Raw genomic sequence first — 17,323 nt, forward strand, 5'->3', positions numbered from 1 at the left:
TAATTTGATATTTTCTACTTGATGTCAGGAAGAGAAAGCATGCACATACATAGACTTACTAATCAGTTGAAAACAACATTTGGGCATGCACAGTCTAAGGTTTAGAGTAAAACTGAATTTTTCCACATTTAACATGAAATTACATTGAGACCTCTGGGTCAATTTCATGCACTGGTTTTGGGAAAAAGCTTAATATCTTAATAGAAGACTTATTCCCTTGGTTACATTTTGTCCTACAAAGCTAAATTTTCATTCTTTTGCAACTTATTCTAAGCAGGTAATTACAAACAATTCCCGATTTACTATAAAGTACATGATTCTCCTAAATTCATTTTCAAAAATATTTAGTCATTGAGTCAAAAAATTGATATTTCTTCACTATTTAATTTTATACATCATTCAGGAAGGTGGATATCTGATATTATTCCTTTAGGTACCATAAATCCCAAAAATATGTTCTTTCTTAAGAACTTTATCTTTTTTAAGATTGTGTTTTCAAAATAAGCTGGTAGTACTAAAAAATATCCTGGTAATCAGAAGAGTTAATGACAAGAGTCAGTAATCTATAAAACTTTGTATTGTCCTTTTAGAAGTCATACTCCTCTTCAAGTCCTTACAAGCGCTGTTATACTCATCTCTCCCACCAGCTATCTTTAAAACGCCTTGTTTCCCTTTTAAATGAGTTGAAATAAAAAGATCCTGACATGTGACAAGGGGTTAGCTTGATAGACAGTGTGATACTGAATATTACCCCAAGGATAATGGCTGTGTTAGACACAATTAACGCCTTTTTCTGACTTGCCACACCTGCTGAACAAGCCCTTCAGCTTGTGGCAATGGGAGAGAAAGAAAAGGGCTGAAATTGAGAACCACCCTTGAAAATTCAGTCTCCTCATGCTGAGTTTACTAACCTAGGATGACTTCTCAAAGCATTAATCACATCATCTTGCCTAGTGGGCATTTCCACCAGGCCATCGCTGCCCAGAGATCACAAAAGGGAATTGAATATATTGTTGTCCTGCTTATAAACTATCTGAATACAGGGAAATCTGTTATTCTTTTATATATTTGAAACATTCGAATTTGCCTAGGGCAATTTAGTAACTTACATCCAGCCTGTGTCCTGCCTATTAAATATTAATGAGGGTTACAGCATGATTTCCACCACTGGATAATGAGTCATATTGCCCAGGAGGGCACAGAATAGGCTCACTTCAGCATTTCTCTACACTATCTTCTGCCATTAAGTAATCGATAGTCTTCACCTTTATAATCAATTTCCCCTCATTATATCAATAAAAAGAGGCAGATTTCAGAGTGGTGGTTTAAGAAAGCTTTAGGACTATTACTTTGGTTTTGTCAGTCATCTCATTATGAATAACTCAACAGGTTTAAGCCAGAGGAGTGTAATGTCTACCCATGCTAGTCTACATTTTTAAATGAACATTTTAAAAATTTCATTATTTGCTAGTCTAGAGGTAAGTAACTTTCTGAGATAGTTTCTCTCTATATAGATTATGGCTTGTGATGAAAAAGGGTTAATATCTACTATGAGGTATGGATAATGATTAAATTTATAATTTCTGCTCCTGTTAAGTTTCTAATAAAAAGATGAATCATGTAGAAGCAAGTGACTTTACAGATAATAGTCCTTTATAAACGAGAATGTATTTGAATACTGATGATTTTGCATTGCATAATTGTAATGTTTAGATTTACCAAATGCTATCTGTCTCATTGAGACAGAGCTATTATATAAATAAATGGCTATCAATGGAAGAGTAACAAATAAAAATGCAATTCATATTGTAGATAATTCTTGGTTTCTGTTGACATTAGATCATATTTAGTCTTTAACTAGACGCTATGTAAATCTATATAGTCTTTTGTTGTCTGATTAGATAGGTGTTTGTAAAATAGCACAACACCTGTGGAGGGTAATTTGGCAACTAGAAAGATTACCTTTGTATTTGCCCTTTGACCCAGCAATTACATTTCTAGACATCTATAACAGAGATACACGTGGATATAAATTGACTTACATATCCACATTCACTGTTAAACTTTTATATTATCAAAAAGCTGTAAACATCAGTTTATTAAGAAGGGACTGATTGAATAATATATCATAAAACAATGAAAATGTGTGCTGCTCTAAGAAACTGAAATACATTTGTTTGTACTTCTATGGAATGATCAGGATACAGCGTAAGTGAAAAAAGCCAAGTGGAGAAAAATGTACATAGCAGGCTGCCATTTTTCTAAGGGTGGAAATACGAGTGTATTTTAATATAGGCAAATGTGTACTTTCCTTCTTAGAGAAATTGGGCAAAATAAACAGAGTAAAGGAGAGGGGAAAGAAAAGACTTCTCTGAATATGCCTTGTTTTGTAGATTTAACTTTAAAACCATGTAACTGTTTCCTGTATTATAGTTTACATATTGATAAACACGTTAAATAAAAATAAAAACAATTCCTAAATATTCCAGATAAAAATGAAACAAACCTAATTCCATATTGAAGTGGAGGCTTCGAGAGTAATTATTTTAAGTGACTTTAAAAAACAGTAATGTGGTTTTCCAAAGGACAAAAAACAATGCCAAATTAAATTTTAATCTGTTTTCAGTAATCACATTGTTATTAATAATATTGGTATATATAAATATGTATGTTGAGGGGAAATGCAAATAAGTAATAATGTCAATGATACTTGGAGTCAAGAGTCTCAGAATTCTCAAAATTATCATCTTGTCACACCATAACGCAAGTAAGCTATCAAAGGCTATTGGAGCCATGTCAAAACAATACATGGGCCATATTAAAAATATTCTACCTGGAGTAGATTATACCCAAATGTGAGATAATTTTAGTATCAATAAGAATAATAAATGAACTATATTAAAATACATCTAATATATCCAAATTCATGAATTCATAACGATGTTAAAAAGAGAAAATTCAGTAATTACCTTTGGAAATGTTACAGTGATATTATTAGAACTGTCAAGTAAAGGGAAAGAAATATTTAATCTGTCCTTGTATGAAATATATTTCAGAGTAACTACATACTTAATGAAGAAAATTCTCTCATACATATATATTTATGTGTAGACTAGCTAATCGATTAATAAGAATGTAATTACAAAATTACCATTTTGTAAACCCTTAATGGCATAATGGATCTAGGAAATGATTATCAATGGCTACTAAAATTACAAAAAGAACTAGAATATATACTTCACGATGGAAGCACCTAACACTGCCAATTAAATATCCTTTAAAAAAATCGGTCACACCAAAATTTTGTATCTCACTATTAGATTAAATACAGAGACAGAGGAGCATGTTAAATGACACCAAGAAGATACAGTCCATCAAAAATCTAGACAATGAGAAAATCTATAGGACAAATAACCGGATCTTTAAAACTGAGCAATAAAAAAAAATAAGGGGACAAGGAAGTAGAGATTAATAATCGTTAAGACTTTTATCAACCAAATATAATCCATGATCTTGTGTAGATATAGATCAAATAAACCACTGGAACAAAAACATCCAGGAGACAACTGAGGAAATTTTTAAAATATCTATTAATTTGGTGAAATTTAAAAAATACCGTTATTTTTTATTTGTAATTCAAAATAATTTAGTGAAGGGTAACAAGTGTGTGGGTATAAAGAGGAAACAGGACTGGCCATAATTTTATGATTAACTGGGTGATGGAGATATGAGGCAGATTGCACTACTCTCTACTTTTATATATGCTTCAAAATTTTCTTAACAAAATGCTGGGTTAGACAAGAAGAAATGTACCCATATAATAGCTAAAAAATAATTTATAGATTTAGTAATGTGTAGGGACTGGGGTCTATATGGGAAAACTTTATACTTTCAATTTTGCTGTGAACCTAAAACTGCTGTTAAAAAATAATCTTTAAAAAAGAGTTGATGGTAGCATAAGTTTCTAAAGAACAAATTTGTAAAAATATCATTTATATTGCTTAGGTTATAGCTGTTTAGGAATACAGAGATATTTAAGGAGAAAATAAACTGTTGCTTTCTATATTTATTTTGGTACAACTAGCTTTCTGATATAAATGCATGTTATTGGGTTACCTTTTGAAGACTGAGATTTCGTAGTATAGATTACTTCCTTTCTCACAGTCTACTTGGTTTTCATAAAAATAAGACTGTACAAGTGTCAGTTGGGGTGTGTGAACACATTTGTTTGCGGGTATCCCTACACAATGCAATGTATAATTAAAACTTGAAGAGGATTTATATTTTTGTTACTCACATTTCTTCATTAGTGTTGTAGTAATTGAATTAAAACAGAATGCCATTTCATAATATAAAGCAGGCTAAGTTCTTAGAAATCATCTACTTTCTCAATGAGAAACTGTTATAGGAACCAGAACTCACCCCCCTAGCCTCTCCGCCAAAAAAACACCTTTTTGTTTTTTTCAATTCTCTACCCTGATGTACTCTTCTCTCTGCCATTTCATTATAAAGTGTTCATCCTTTTATTTTTAAGGAAACTTGCTATCTAAGCAGCATGGAAAGTGTAGAAATTTAGTTTAATAGAAAGAATGGAACTGAATAGGCTTCTTAAAACAATGACCTGCCTAAATTTATCAACATGAAGGAGAATTAGGAAGTCTTTTTTAGGAAATGTAAATTACTCTTTTGACCAAAATCAAAACTTGACCCTTATTTTTACTTCTTAACCACCCACCAACTTTGGGGGTCTTCAAATAAATTTTACCTCCAGCGTGTGGGTAAGGCACAAGTGGAAAAATTTCAGTCTATTTCAAAGAAAAATTTGCATATATAAGTTAGACATTCTCAGTGTTTTGAAATATACCACAAATTAAAAATTACACACACTCTGCGGATGAGTTCTCACATCATCTCAATATTGCACATAGAGTGTTGGTTAGTAATATGCTGTACAATATTGGAATTTTGTTTCAGCCATAAGCTTGTATGAATACTCTATAATAACAGTATGTTAAATTTCAATAAGCTTGTCAGCCTTTATCCAAAGGCATTCGAGGATTTAATTGTTCTAATTAACTCAGCTACTGGGATGTTTTGAAGAGTGTGAAACAAATTTAACTCACTTAAAATAATCTGTTAGGATTGCATCAGTGTTAAATAATTACACTATCATGTGGTGCCAAAGGAAGACAGTTGTGTGGGGCATCAGGGGGGCTGAAGGCTAAAAGACAACCAGAGCTGTGAAACACGGGCTTCTACATGAACATTTAACCTTGGATAAAGGCAAACCCAGTGCTCAAATGTATATCAATGCTCTAAATATTTTTAATGTACATCTGGACTCATAGAACAAAAGTTTGTTTACCTGATCTGTCTGGTTCAGTATCTCGTCTATCAACCGAAAAATATCTAAAGGAAGTGCAGATTCTGTTGCCACCACAGTGCTTTAAAGTTATGTCAAAATTTCCATGCTAAAGCTTTACTTTCAGACATCGAGGTGCTACCAGAGATGCTTTCTGCAAATTAGAAACTGCCTCAAAGGAAAGAAACTAAAACAACAACAACAACAAAAAGTTGAACTCAATGAAGAATGATACATAACCTGTAAAAGTGGTTATTCATATCAGCCCATTTAATGCAACAAAAACAAGTTTTATGCGTAAACCAGACTCAAATATTTAAAATTATCAATTGCACCTCTGCATGATTTATTACTGTATTTCATGATTTACATTACATCCTGTACGTTCAGGAGCTTAATAGAAATTAAGATATTTTCTTTCAGCTGCAAGGGGTTCTTAAGATAAGTAGTATATTCTTTTTTTCAGTTAAAAATCAGTCACTTAATATCATTTATTTTTTAAAAAAACTCTATAGAATGTAAAGGAAATTAAAAGCTTTTAAAAATGTGACCATGATCAGGCAGAAACCTTTCCTCAAGGAATTTACATTCTATTGGTACCATCAACCAAATAACTACAATCAATAAGAGCTAAACAGAGCCATATTCAAATGAGTGCTATGAAAATATAGAAGCAACCCTAAAAGCTGGTTAAATTTGTATGATCCCCAATAAATTTAGTTTAAAAAGCAGATTAAATTTATACACAAAAAATGAAGTTAATAATGTATAATAGATGTCAACTTGGAAATTTATATTTACTCATTTACAAATACTAATTTGTACTCACTACATAGTACATGAAAGGTATTTTGCATTTATATGTCTGTACCTACATAATTTATAGTAAATCTATAGAAAGGTTCATTAAAATGATCATAGATTTTGGAAGTAAAATTAGTTGAAATCAATACCATTTGAATCGGCCTAACCATCTTCAAAAATTATTTATTCTAAGAGATTGTGTAGTAATTGAGGAATACTTTAGAAATCACCATATTCGAAGATGGTGATTACTAAAATAATGGTAAAATAATAAAAAGGTGATGAACCACAGACTGTATAATAAAGGGAGCACTAGAATACAAAAAAAAAAAATGTGTCTAATATAATTATCTTCTGAACTCTTCAAGGGAGAGAAAGAAAGATTGTCTACAGTGAACGTAATCATTTTGGGCACTAGAAAACTGTTGTGTATTTGGTACAAGAATATTTCACTAGCATTTTTCATTGTCTGGATGGTCTATCTCTCAAAACCAAAGTTGGCAAGAGGTTTTCAATTCTTACACCAGCATGAATAGTTTTTGAAGGCCTTTATGGAGGGCTGTGTTGAAAAGGGTTCCGAGGCCTCTTTTAGGCTTAGTGTTAAAGAGGTCGTGGTTAACCATGTCCGCCATGGTTACAGAAGATACTGTGTGTTTTGGGGAAGATAGTGGGGAAAGGAACGAGAAATTACAGGTAACGTATTCCTTGCATTTACCATCTCTATTCTACGATATTTCCTTGACCAAATTTCCATTACTAATTCTGTTTTCTAGGTACCTTGATAGAGAGAATTTGGTGCCAAGAATGTATGACTTACATTTCCAGTTATAGGAAATATGTATTATCTTCTCATAAACTTAGAAATTAACTCTTTATTGTATGCATATTATTCTACTTATAACCAAATATTAAATGATTTTTCATTGTAGCCAGATGATCATCAAATATTTTCATCATATGACTAAACTTCAAAAACAAATAATTCTGCATACAGAATTCTCCTGCATAGGATATAGTAACAAAAGAAAATAATATGAATATCATGGTAAAAAAGGTAACAATTATTCAGAAGAGTAACTTTGAAATACTAATCTTAACAGGCCATACTACATTGACCATAATCTTGCATATCAAATATTCTGACTTTCTTAATAAAGACCTGATTCTACTATTTGTTATATCTAATAGTGAAATTATATCATATGTTTATGTATATAATATAATCACTCTAGAAGACAAGCTATTAAAAATATAAAAAGAAAATGTCTATTCAATATAATCATAAAAGAGGTTTTTAAAAAGCAAGAATTTACTATAGGCTGTATTAAACTGAAATTTTTTTTTCAGGATTTTAGACTTAGGCCTTTTTTTCCTTTTCAGTAATCAGAAAGAGAAAAAGTCTTGAAAAATTTTCATTACTTAACACATGGTGGAAGAATGTACAATATATTTAAGTTTATTAAGATAATTTTAACATATTTAATAATTGATCATGTTGACTCAAATTTTAGGTTCCTGAAAAATTTCCTAATAAGTTTACCAGGCAAATGTTTATACCATTGAATTCAGTTAAAATAATTTTACTGCATCACAAACAGGCAAACAGTCCTGGTACTCACTGCTTTGACATCATGGTTAAATAAAGAAGTAAAAATTAAGTATGAAAAATAGAGTTCATTTAATAAACTTTCCCATCGAATTCTCTGGAACAAAAACTCCCGGTTAGTTACCTCCATTAGTCTTAAATGTCCTCCGCACTCACTTGGCCTCTGAATACATAATAACCTTTCTAAAGGTCTCCCAAAGGATATTTAGTCATGCAGTAATCTCCTTGAACAAAAGTAATGACAAACAATAAGCTAATTCTCAAAAAGTTTTTTTAAGTCATTTTTACTACTTTTAAATGAGTGTGCTTGATGCATGATTTTGGTCCCACTGATTAATGGTCACCGCCAGCCCAGCTTCTGGAGTTGTAATGTTTCTGTGAGCTTCCTTCCAGCAGAGCTCGACCATTAATCCAGTGGCATATGTCAGCTCAGCAGAGCAAGGTCACTCTTCTGCTTCAAGGGGAACCTTTTTAGAAATAATAAAACTGACAGAAAGTTCTTTTTTGCATGCTTTATGCCACCTGAGGTTGAATGCTGCAGTTAATATCATAAAGCTTATAAACATTCCCATCTCAGGCAGTACCCGCTGCCACTATGCTTAGGAATTTAAACGTTTTTTTTCTTAGTAAAACAGACATGTTTATGTGGGATAAATATATGGTATGTAATCCCAAACAGGGAAAGAACAGGTGGAAAAAATTTGTAGTAAGTTTATGCTAGGATATTTGGGAGAGATGTTTGGGTTCTCTAACTTCCTCATTGTCTATTACATTTATTTTCCTTTCAATTAAATTGGATTTGGCTATATGAATATGTTAGTCTACTTAAGGGTTAATAGTGGTGTTGAAATGTAATAGTCATGGTAGAAATAAACTCAGTTTATGATAATCCCTAAATCAATAATGTAATGTTTGACAACTGTACAGCACTCATATTTGGAGGAATTTTACTTTTAACATTATAAACATTTGTTTCATTGGTAATTGCTGCTTTAAATTTGATAAATAATTATAGTAAAACATTCATAATCTTAAAGTAATCTGAAATTTGTAGATGGCCTACTTCAAAAAAAGATGATGGCTAAAACTATTAAAACTAACAGTATAAGGATTTTATACTCATAAGCATTACAAAATTTAAATATTGACTTATTTATTTATTACTTTTACTTAATTTAAAAAAAAAACAAAGTTATGTAGTTATTATCATGTGAAATGTTCAGAAAAAAATTTAACCAAATATCCAGACTGCCATCTCACTACGAATTATTAAATAGAATTTGATACAAGGCAAATCTTTCTTGAATCTTATTCCAAGAATTTAAATTATTAAAATTATGAAAAACGTAGAAAAGAAAGTTTATAATTTAGTTGTCTTTATTTTATGTATATAGAGAAAAGGCAGAGCCAGTCGACAATTCCAGCCAGTCTTTCTAGGAAATCACTTCCTGGGCCAGGTCTTTATGTCCAATATCAGGCCTTCTTCTCGACAAGTATAGGAACTTTATTTTTCAAGCTTGCAGAAATAAACAACCTTAGATGAGACTGACTTGTAAACCAAACTGATAAGTTACCAGAAATTGCAATACCAAGTATTGATTAGGTATGAGACATTCAACTGCCAAGAAGAATATATATTCTTATTGACAGATCAAAGAATTGTCTCCTTTGGAAGAAATACATCACGGGACACAAAATCATTTTGGGAGTTTGTTTAGCATAGTAGAGTCACAGTAAAGTGGATTAGGTGATATCGAGGGCTATAGACGTGAAGTTATAATAGCCCCAAATACATATTTTACCTAAGCGAGCAAATCTGAGCCAAATGACATATTTGCTTCAGCTCATCTGGATTATTCTGCAGACACAGTGGCAAATTTTTACTCTCCCACTCCTTTTTAGACTCCTTGAAAAGCAACATCATTTGCAGATGCTTCTCCCCACCCCATCCCTGACAGATTACATTACAACTTTGATTATTTTTTTCCTTTTGTTTCATTTTGATTCTAAGAATGGTTACTTTATTTTATGTGGTGTTACTCAGATCTTTATCAGTGACCCATTTAAAAACTGTCTTGAAGTAAGTTTTTTAGACTAATATTATCCATTAGTCATTCCACGTTTATTGTACATACACAGAAATCACAACTATGTTCCATGTTACAAATGTTTTTGATGGTAACTAAGGTCTCATAGAAAGCACTTGGAGTCTGAAAGTCAGATGAAGTTCAGTCCCCCTTCTTCCCCAACGAAAATTGCAGGGATACAAATATGAGTAATATACACCCCCTGTTCTCGATGGTGACTCTAGTTGAAAGGACATATTGACATAAACTACGGTAAGAGAAACAACAGAGGTGTGGAACAAGCTCTGTCAAAATAGAAAGGAGAGAGAGATTACTAATCAAACATGTACTACGTGCTAGGATATTTACATGCGTAATTAACTTAATTCTCATATCGAGCCTATGTGACGTGTTTTAACACATCCCCTTTTTCAGAATAAGCACATCAAAGCTCAAAAGAGATTTAATAAAATGTTCATCCTGCAGTTATGATACATCAAAATAGGACCTCAAACCCACATCTACAATAAGACTTTAGTTCATGTTCCCTACTGCTCTGTCAGAACACCATCCTATGCACCGCCTTGAGCTAACTGGTGGAGGTTTTCTTGAGGGAATGAGAGTTTACTGAGCTATTAAAAGATATGTATGTATATGTTCATGTGTTGGAAAAAATGGGCAAAGACATTCTAGGCTAGGGGAAGCACAGAGAGAAAAGTATGAGAGTGGCCAGAACTACTCAACTCAAAGATGAGATCTGAGTACATAAAGAAAGGCATCAGGGGTTTTCATGCACAGAGGTACAGCCTTGTGAAAAGGCAGAAAATGGTGGCCATCTGCAAGCCTGGAACAAATCTTTCCCTTATGGCCCTCAGAGGAAACCAACCCTGTCAGCACCTTGATCTTGGACTTCCAACCTCCAGAACTGTGAGGAAAAAAAAATTCTGTTCTGTAAGCCACTCTGGCTGTGGTATTCTGGTATGGAAGCCCTAGAAATCTAGTACAGACTGGGAGAAGAATTCCAAAGGTCTTCGTACGAGGAGAGAAAGAGGATTTGGTCAGCTGTGTGAACAAATGGCTCTATCTATCAAAGAATCACTTTATCTACCACCAGAGACAGCTTAAAACCCTCTTCTATTTTTATTAATCAATTCTTAATGGAAGATATTTTTGTTCTCTACTTAGAAGCTGATTACAAATGTCTGGTTTCTAAAAGTTTGTCTAAATCCTTAACACTAGAAAGGATGAGAAATGGATTAGTTTGGTAATGCTAAATTTGGAAACTTAAATATGTAGAGTATGGATTTAATTCCATTAACACACACACACACACACACACACACACATCTGCAGGGATAATGACACCCTTTATCACTAAAGCAAGAAAGAAAAGAGTAAAGAAATGTCTCATTAAATTGATTTTTAACAAATCCAGATTTTATACTCTCTCTAGAATATAATATCCAAATTTCCAATGGGGAGTCTACACTTTCATCATTTCTCTCAATGGTTTGTCTCCTGAACCTTCTGGATATGTCTGAGCACTGTTTTTTATTTGTTTGTTTTTCAAGTATAACCAATCTACTTGGCCTCAAACCTTTTGCTACTTGCTTGCACAAACAAAACAAAACAATACAACAAAACAAAACAAAACAAAAAACTTATTATAGTTTTATATTCTGTACTGTAGAAAAGCTAAAATGAATTAGTGCTTTTTTTGGAAAGGAGTTTTTAAGACTAAATTATTTAACTCTTTAAAATAAACATGGAGAAATGAGAAAATTATTATTAGTTCATCTCTTCTGATTTTAGGTGACCTAGAAATTAAAATTAAATCCAATTAAAAAATGTATTTTGAAGAAACAAGCAGAAACCATTAGAAAGTGGTGCATCATTTTGGGGGTGAATTTCTGGTAGCCTTGAGCAGAGAATGAGGGTGTTTCCCCTTGGGATAAGGACAGCTAAAAGCAGGGGCAGAACAGGGCTGTGGCAGCCTTTCTGTTTACCATCTTTCAAGCACATGTAGTAAGTTTCTTACACATATTCAAATGTGTACAATAAGTACAAATAGATCTCAAATCCATCTCTCAATACCCACCATCATCTCTTTCCTAGTTTTTATATTAACCTCCTAATGGGTCTCATCTCCCTGCTTCCTCCCTCACTCCTTTCAGTGTATTTGAAATACCAAAGACAGAATAAACCCACTAAAACTTAAGCCAGATCCTTCTCTTTTCTTCAAACAATCTGTCAATACTAGCTAAAATCCTTATAATGACCTAGAAGGCCTTCCATGACCTGGCTCTGTGTGACTGCTCCTCCCCTTGCATACTCTGCTTCATTGTTTCCTGTACACACCAGGGACTCACACACCAAGGCTTCTGGGATTACTCTTCCCTCTACCTGGAATACAGTTTCCTTAGCTAACCTCATGGCCAGCTCCTCCATTTACTTCAGGTCCTTTTTCACCTGTCTCATTCTTCTCTAGTTCCTTGTATTTCATATCTCTCCTTCCCTTCTTAGCATTTATCAATACTTAGCATGCTATATATTTAACATATTTATCTTGTTTATTGTCTGTCATTCCTAGTAAGTGTAAATCCTATCAGGGCAGGGATCTTTGTTATATTACCACTATATTCCCAGCATGTGGTCTCTATTGTTCATAGTAGGCACTCAGATATTTGTTACTTTGAGGAATGAATGGATAACTGAATGGGTTAATGAATTAACTTCTAAATCTTTTGAAAAGATTAGTAGGAAAAAAAATGGCTCCAGATTGGGAAACTTTAAAAGTTCTTGATGGTCAGACATATTCTGTATGAGATAGATCAGAACATTTGAAGATGGAACCAAATCATTAATATCTCTTAAAGCCCTTCAGTGATTCACATGTGCAACCTAGATTGAGAACCATCAATATGGACATTATTTCCAAACTTTAAAGTGTTCACCAAACTCCTCTGTATAGTCTGATTTCTAACAAACTCTTGGGATGCCTCTCTTGCTAGTCTGTAGGACCGCACTGAGGAGCAAGTATTTATATCCATATTCTACTCAACCTGAATGGCCCTGTGCCACTTTTTATCATGGTCTGTACTTTGTTTTCTCCTGACTTGTCTTACTTAGTTTTAGGTTTGCATTATAATTAACTTTAAATATTTCTTGGGAAACAAATATAGAATAAATACTAACTAAATACATAAATGAAGAAAACTTCTTGAGAGCATTTTCTGGATGCAGAGGAGAGTGATAATCAAGAGTAAAAATAAACATTTATTTACACCCACTACTTTTTAAATAGGAAAAGTGAATTTAAAATATTACCTACAATGTATATTACATATTTTATTTGATATCAATTTGTCTGAAAAACCAAAACATTCAACTAAATTCATATCAATTGAAGTCAGAAAATTATACCACAGATGAAGAAGCTAAAAGAAGTAGTAGGGTGGAAACCCACAGATTTAGAAAAAAAAAAAAAAAAAACTCCCATATAATCCCCAATTTTTTTTTTAATAGCTGTGATAACTTAGGTAAAATATTTCACATCTATAGGACTGTTTTCTTTCCTGTAAATTGGGGGAAACTTTTTTTTAGAAGCCCCTCGTGCAAATGCCTGGCCTAAAGTATCAGTGCATGTAACCACTTCTTTTTTTCTTATAGTTGGTCAGATAAGAGTTAAAATGTATCTTAACAGTCTTGATAGGAAAAGCAAAGAAAAAAAAGCTCTTTAATGCCACAACTATGTGTCATTCTTGTCTAGGAGCATAAATTTGCACAGCGGGCAGTGCAGTGAAAACAGCTCATAATCAACTCATCACCTCTCATCATTGCTAGGATCAAATGCAAATGGGAAAGAATGCCACTTCAGTCATTGCTAGTGAAAATTAGCATCTGTGACACTAATGGTGTCTCATTTACTATGCGCTTTAGGTTTTAAAAAATGGTAAAAAAAAAAAAAGCTATTTCTAGAACTGCCATTATTACAATGTTTCCCTTTATAATAGTGGTATTTGAATCTCTTTTACTCAAAGAAAAACCTTAGTAAAAATTTATTAACACAGATCATTAATCCCAGCCAAAGAAAAGCCAATTTGTTCAGTTTAAGAATTTCATTAGTAAAGTTTATTCCTTTTCTATTTTCTAAGTTTCTACCATATTCCATGACCTGGAAAAAAGGTCTACTGGTAAGTAATGATAGCCCTCTCTAGGGATTCTTACACAGTTGCTGTATTGACATTCTTCTTAAAATGAAACTTAAAAATGAATTAATTGTATTTATACACATATGTACAAACTTTCTTATGTATACACTAATAAACTTGCTTCCAGGAATAATGAAAGTATATAACATTCATGAGTTAACATGAACTGGACGAATAAATAATATTTTCATCATTTTTAATGGTGCTCATTACCTACTTTAAATTTAAAATAAAACACAAGGAAATCTCTCTCAGAAATTCTGAAATAATATAACACAAGGAGTGTATGTTTCTGAGTCAAGAGAAGTGAACTATTGTCCGGTATGTAGTTAATCAACGTAGACAGTGATTCCCTATATATCCGACTGATTTCATCATGGTTCTATTCTATCTTTCTAGACACAAGCTCCACGTTTCCTTCCAGCAGACGAAGGGATTTGCACTCCCCCTTATACTACCTATTTATTTGTAGAGATCATCATGACATCCACCTCTGCTATCCTTTATAGATTTTACTCTTTTCCCATAAAATACACAAGAAAATTATCCAGTAAAATAAATGTTTCAAAGACATAATTATAATAATTGGGAAAATATCACTTTTGTATTTAAAGGAAATGATTTAGTTGACCTGGAATGTTGAAAAACTCTTGTATGTGTACACCTATATACCTCTTTAAATTCATATAGAGTGGATAAAGTAATAATGTGGTACATATATAAAATGTCTATTTCTCAGCCATGAAAAAAATGAATCTTAGCATTTACAACATGGATAGACCTAGAAGATACTATGCTAAACGAAATAAGACAGAGAAAGACAAATAGCACATGATTTCGCTTATATGTGGAATCTAAAAAGCAAAATAAATGAACAAACAAAACAGAAACAAATTCATAGATACAGAGAAAAAATTGATAGCTGCCAAATGGGAGGGGAGTGAAGGGATGGGTAAAAGGCGAAAGGGATTAAGAAATATAAATTGCCAATAATAAAAATAGTTATGGGGATGTAAGGTAGAGCATAGGGAATACAGTCAATAATATTGTATAATGCCAGGTGGGTACTAGACCTATTAGGATGATCACTTTATAAGGTATATAAATGTCTAATAACTATGTTGTACACCTGAAATGAATACAATACGGTGTGTCACCTATAATTGGAAAATAAATTAATATAAAAATTATATAGTATAAAATCATCCATCTCAAGAAAATGAGAATTTATTCACAACAAAATTTATCCAGCTATATTTTTAACTAAAAATGCTTGTCTATCCTTTAGCGATCTTTGTATCAGAAAGAATTAATATTAAAAATAATTTATTCTTAGTTTCCAAAGATTGGAAATTATTTATTTTTAGTTTCCTTCAGAGAAGTTTCCTGTAGCTTGAAAAGTTTTAAAATATTGGCCATTGTTCAAATGCCGCATTGATTCAAAAGTTCACAATCCATTCCCAACTCTTTTCTCTCAGAATGGGTGGTAAGCAAAAAAGGACCCATAATAGATAATAAATCAGTCCTTTAAAAAGATATTTGATGTCAGCTATTGTTTATTCACAGACTAAAAATATTATTTACCTAAGAAACTCAAGAAATGTACAAGTATTAGAGAAATTCTCTCTACCAGTATTTCACAAATTAAGAACTGATTAAGACTTCTAAAACAGTATCTGCAGTTTGTTATCTTGTGCCTTATTTCTTTTAAGGAGCAATTATTGTCAAGACGAAGACTAGACTAACATTCCAAATAGAATCAATTTGATAAATCTACCAATTTACATGATTTCGATGCTTTCCAAAACACAAGCCAATCTTCTCCTTGGTAATGTTGTTAGTTCAAGAGAAAAATAGAATGAAAAAATGCCATATTTTTTTTATGCTACCATATTTTAATATAAAAAATGAAAAAAACATATAACGAAAGTATCCACTTTACAACCTTCTCGTAATTAAATGCATTGTGAATAGCTGAGCACTTAAGAGATAAATTGCATTCAGTAGATGGTTAAATAGATATTGATAACTTTATGGTCATTTAAAATGTGCAAGAAGATTTTATAATATCAACCTTTCAAACAGAGACCACCAAATTGATTTCATGAAGTTGATAATCTGAGCTCAAAGTTCAGTTACAGATGTAAATGATCAAATATGCACTATAAGATAAAATTACAAAGATAATAACTGTCTGATATTACTTAGCAACTAATCTGTAATTTAATTTTTTCTATACCTGCCACGAGGCATTCAACCCTCTGAGTGAATTTATTTATGACCGACGGATAAGAACAATGTGTGTGTGCATTCTATTAAATGGTTTAGTTTTGTTGACTACGTATGAAATTATCTTACCTTTGGTTTTTGATGTTTCTCCTTCTCTGAAGCATTGGATGGTTTTCTTTTCAACATTTTGAATTCAGCCTATTCCAAGTGAGTGCACTTTCTGTTGTTTCAGAAACAACTGAGGACAGTCTACAGTGTGCTGTCTAAGATGTACAGCAGTAAATAATTTTGAGCCCTGTGACCTGCCACTTCCTTCTTTTGTCAGGATATGACTTCATATCTACATGGGTAACGTTTTTTGGCTTTTTTTTTTTTGTAGTAATTCTTTGGTAACTCTTTAGTGTTCTGTCTCTGCTCTATTCTATGAGGCAAATTCCTAAATTTCACACTTTGATATGCCTGCAATTATCATAAGAGTCATAAAGATTTCAAAATAAAACTCATGTTTTTAGTTTATATAAAAATAAAAATCTATAACACATTCTATAGGTAGAGGGAAGAAAACATCCGAGGCAATAAATAAAATGAAATGAGATGTGGGCTTTTTAGTTTTCTAAAAAGGATAGTCAATTTTACATTTCTAGGTAAATTTTGTTAGATGAAATAAACTAGACTTTATACAATACTAATTGTATTTAAAGAATATGTACATTTACTTACAATTGAGCATGGCTGAAATTTATATAAATATAATTGGGAATATGATTCCAGAAATAAGTGATTATGCATATTGTTATTTTTAAAACATGTTACTGTGTTGTAAAAAACCTCTGATTAATATGGAAATCTATTAAACAGAACACTCAATGAACAAGACGTTTTTCTACTACAAACTACGGTGCCATATACTGATAATTTTTGTTCCATTGACGATCCAATGAATCAATGGTACCTTCAAATGAAGCATCCAGAATTTCTATTTAATAGGCCTGGAATAGAGCTAACATGCTTAGAAAGACTTTCTTCCTCAAACTAAAGGGTTTAA

General features: G+C 32.1%; 1 protein-coding gene across 2 annotated transcripts in view; it reads right to left on the reverse strand.

The window, feature by feature from the left end:
- Positions 1–16,571, reverse strand: part of SAMSN1 (SAM domain, SH3 domain and nuclear localization signals 1) — a 47,987-nt gene extending 31,416 nt beyond the window's left edge. The window contains exon 1 of one of the 2 annotated variants that reach the window (XM_016152015.2): positions 16,408–16,571. In XM_016152015.2, coding sequence (XP_016007501.1) covers positions 16,408–16,464 — 57 coding nt within the window. In that variant the 5' untranslated portion in view covers positions 16,465–16,571. The remainder of the gene's footprint in view (positions 1–16,407) is intronic. The other variant, XM_016152013.2, reaches the window with a different exon arrangement.
- Between the last annotated feature and the right edge of the window lie 752 nt (positions 16,572–17,323).

This window comes from Rousettus aegyptiacus, unplaced genomic scaffold (assembly GCF_014176215.1).
Source record: "Rousettus aegyptiacus isolate mRouAeg1 unplaced genomic scaffold, mRouAeg1.p scaffold_m13_p_4, whole genome shotgun sequence".
Taxonomy (NCBI): Eukaryota; Metazoa; Chordata; class Mammalia; order Chiroptera; family Pteropodidae; genus Rousettus; species Rousettus aegyptiacus.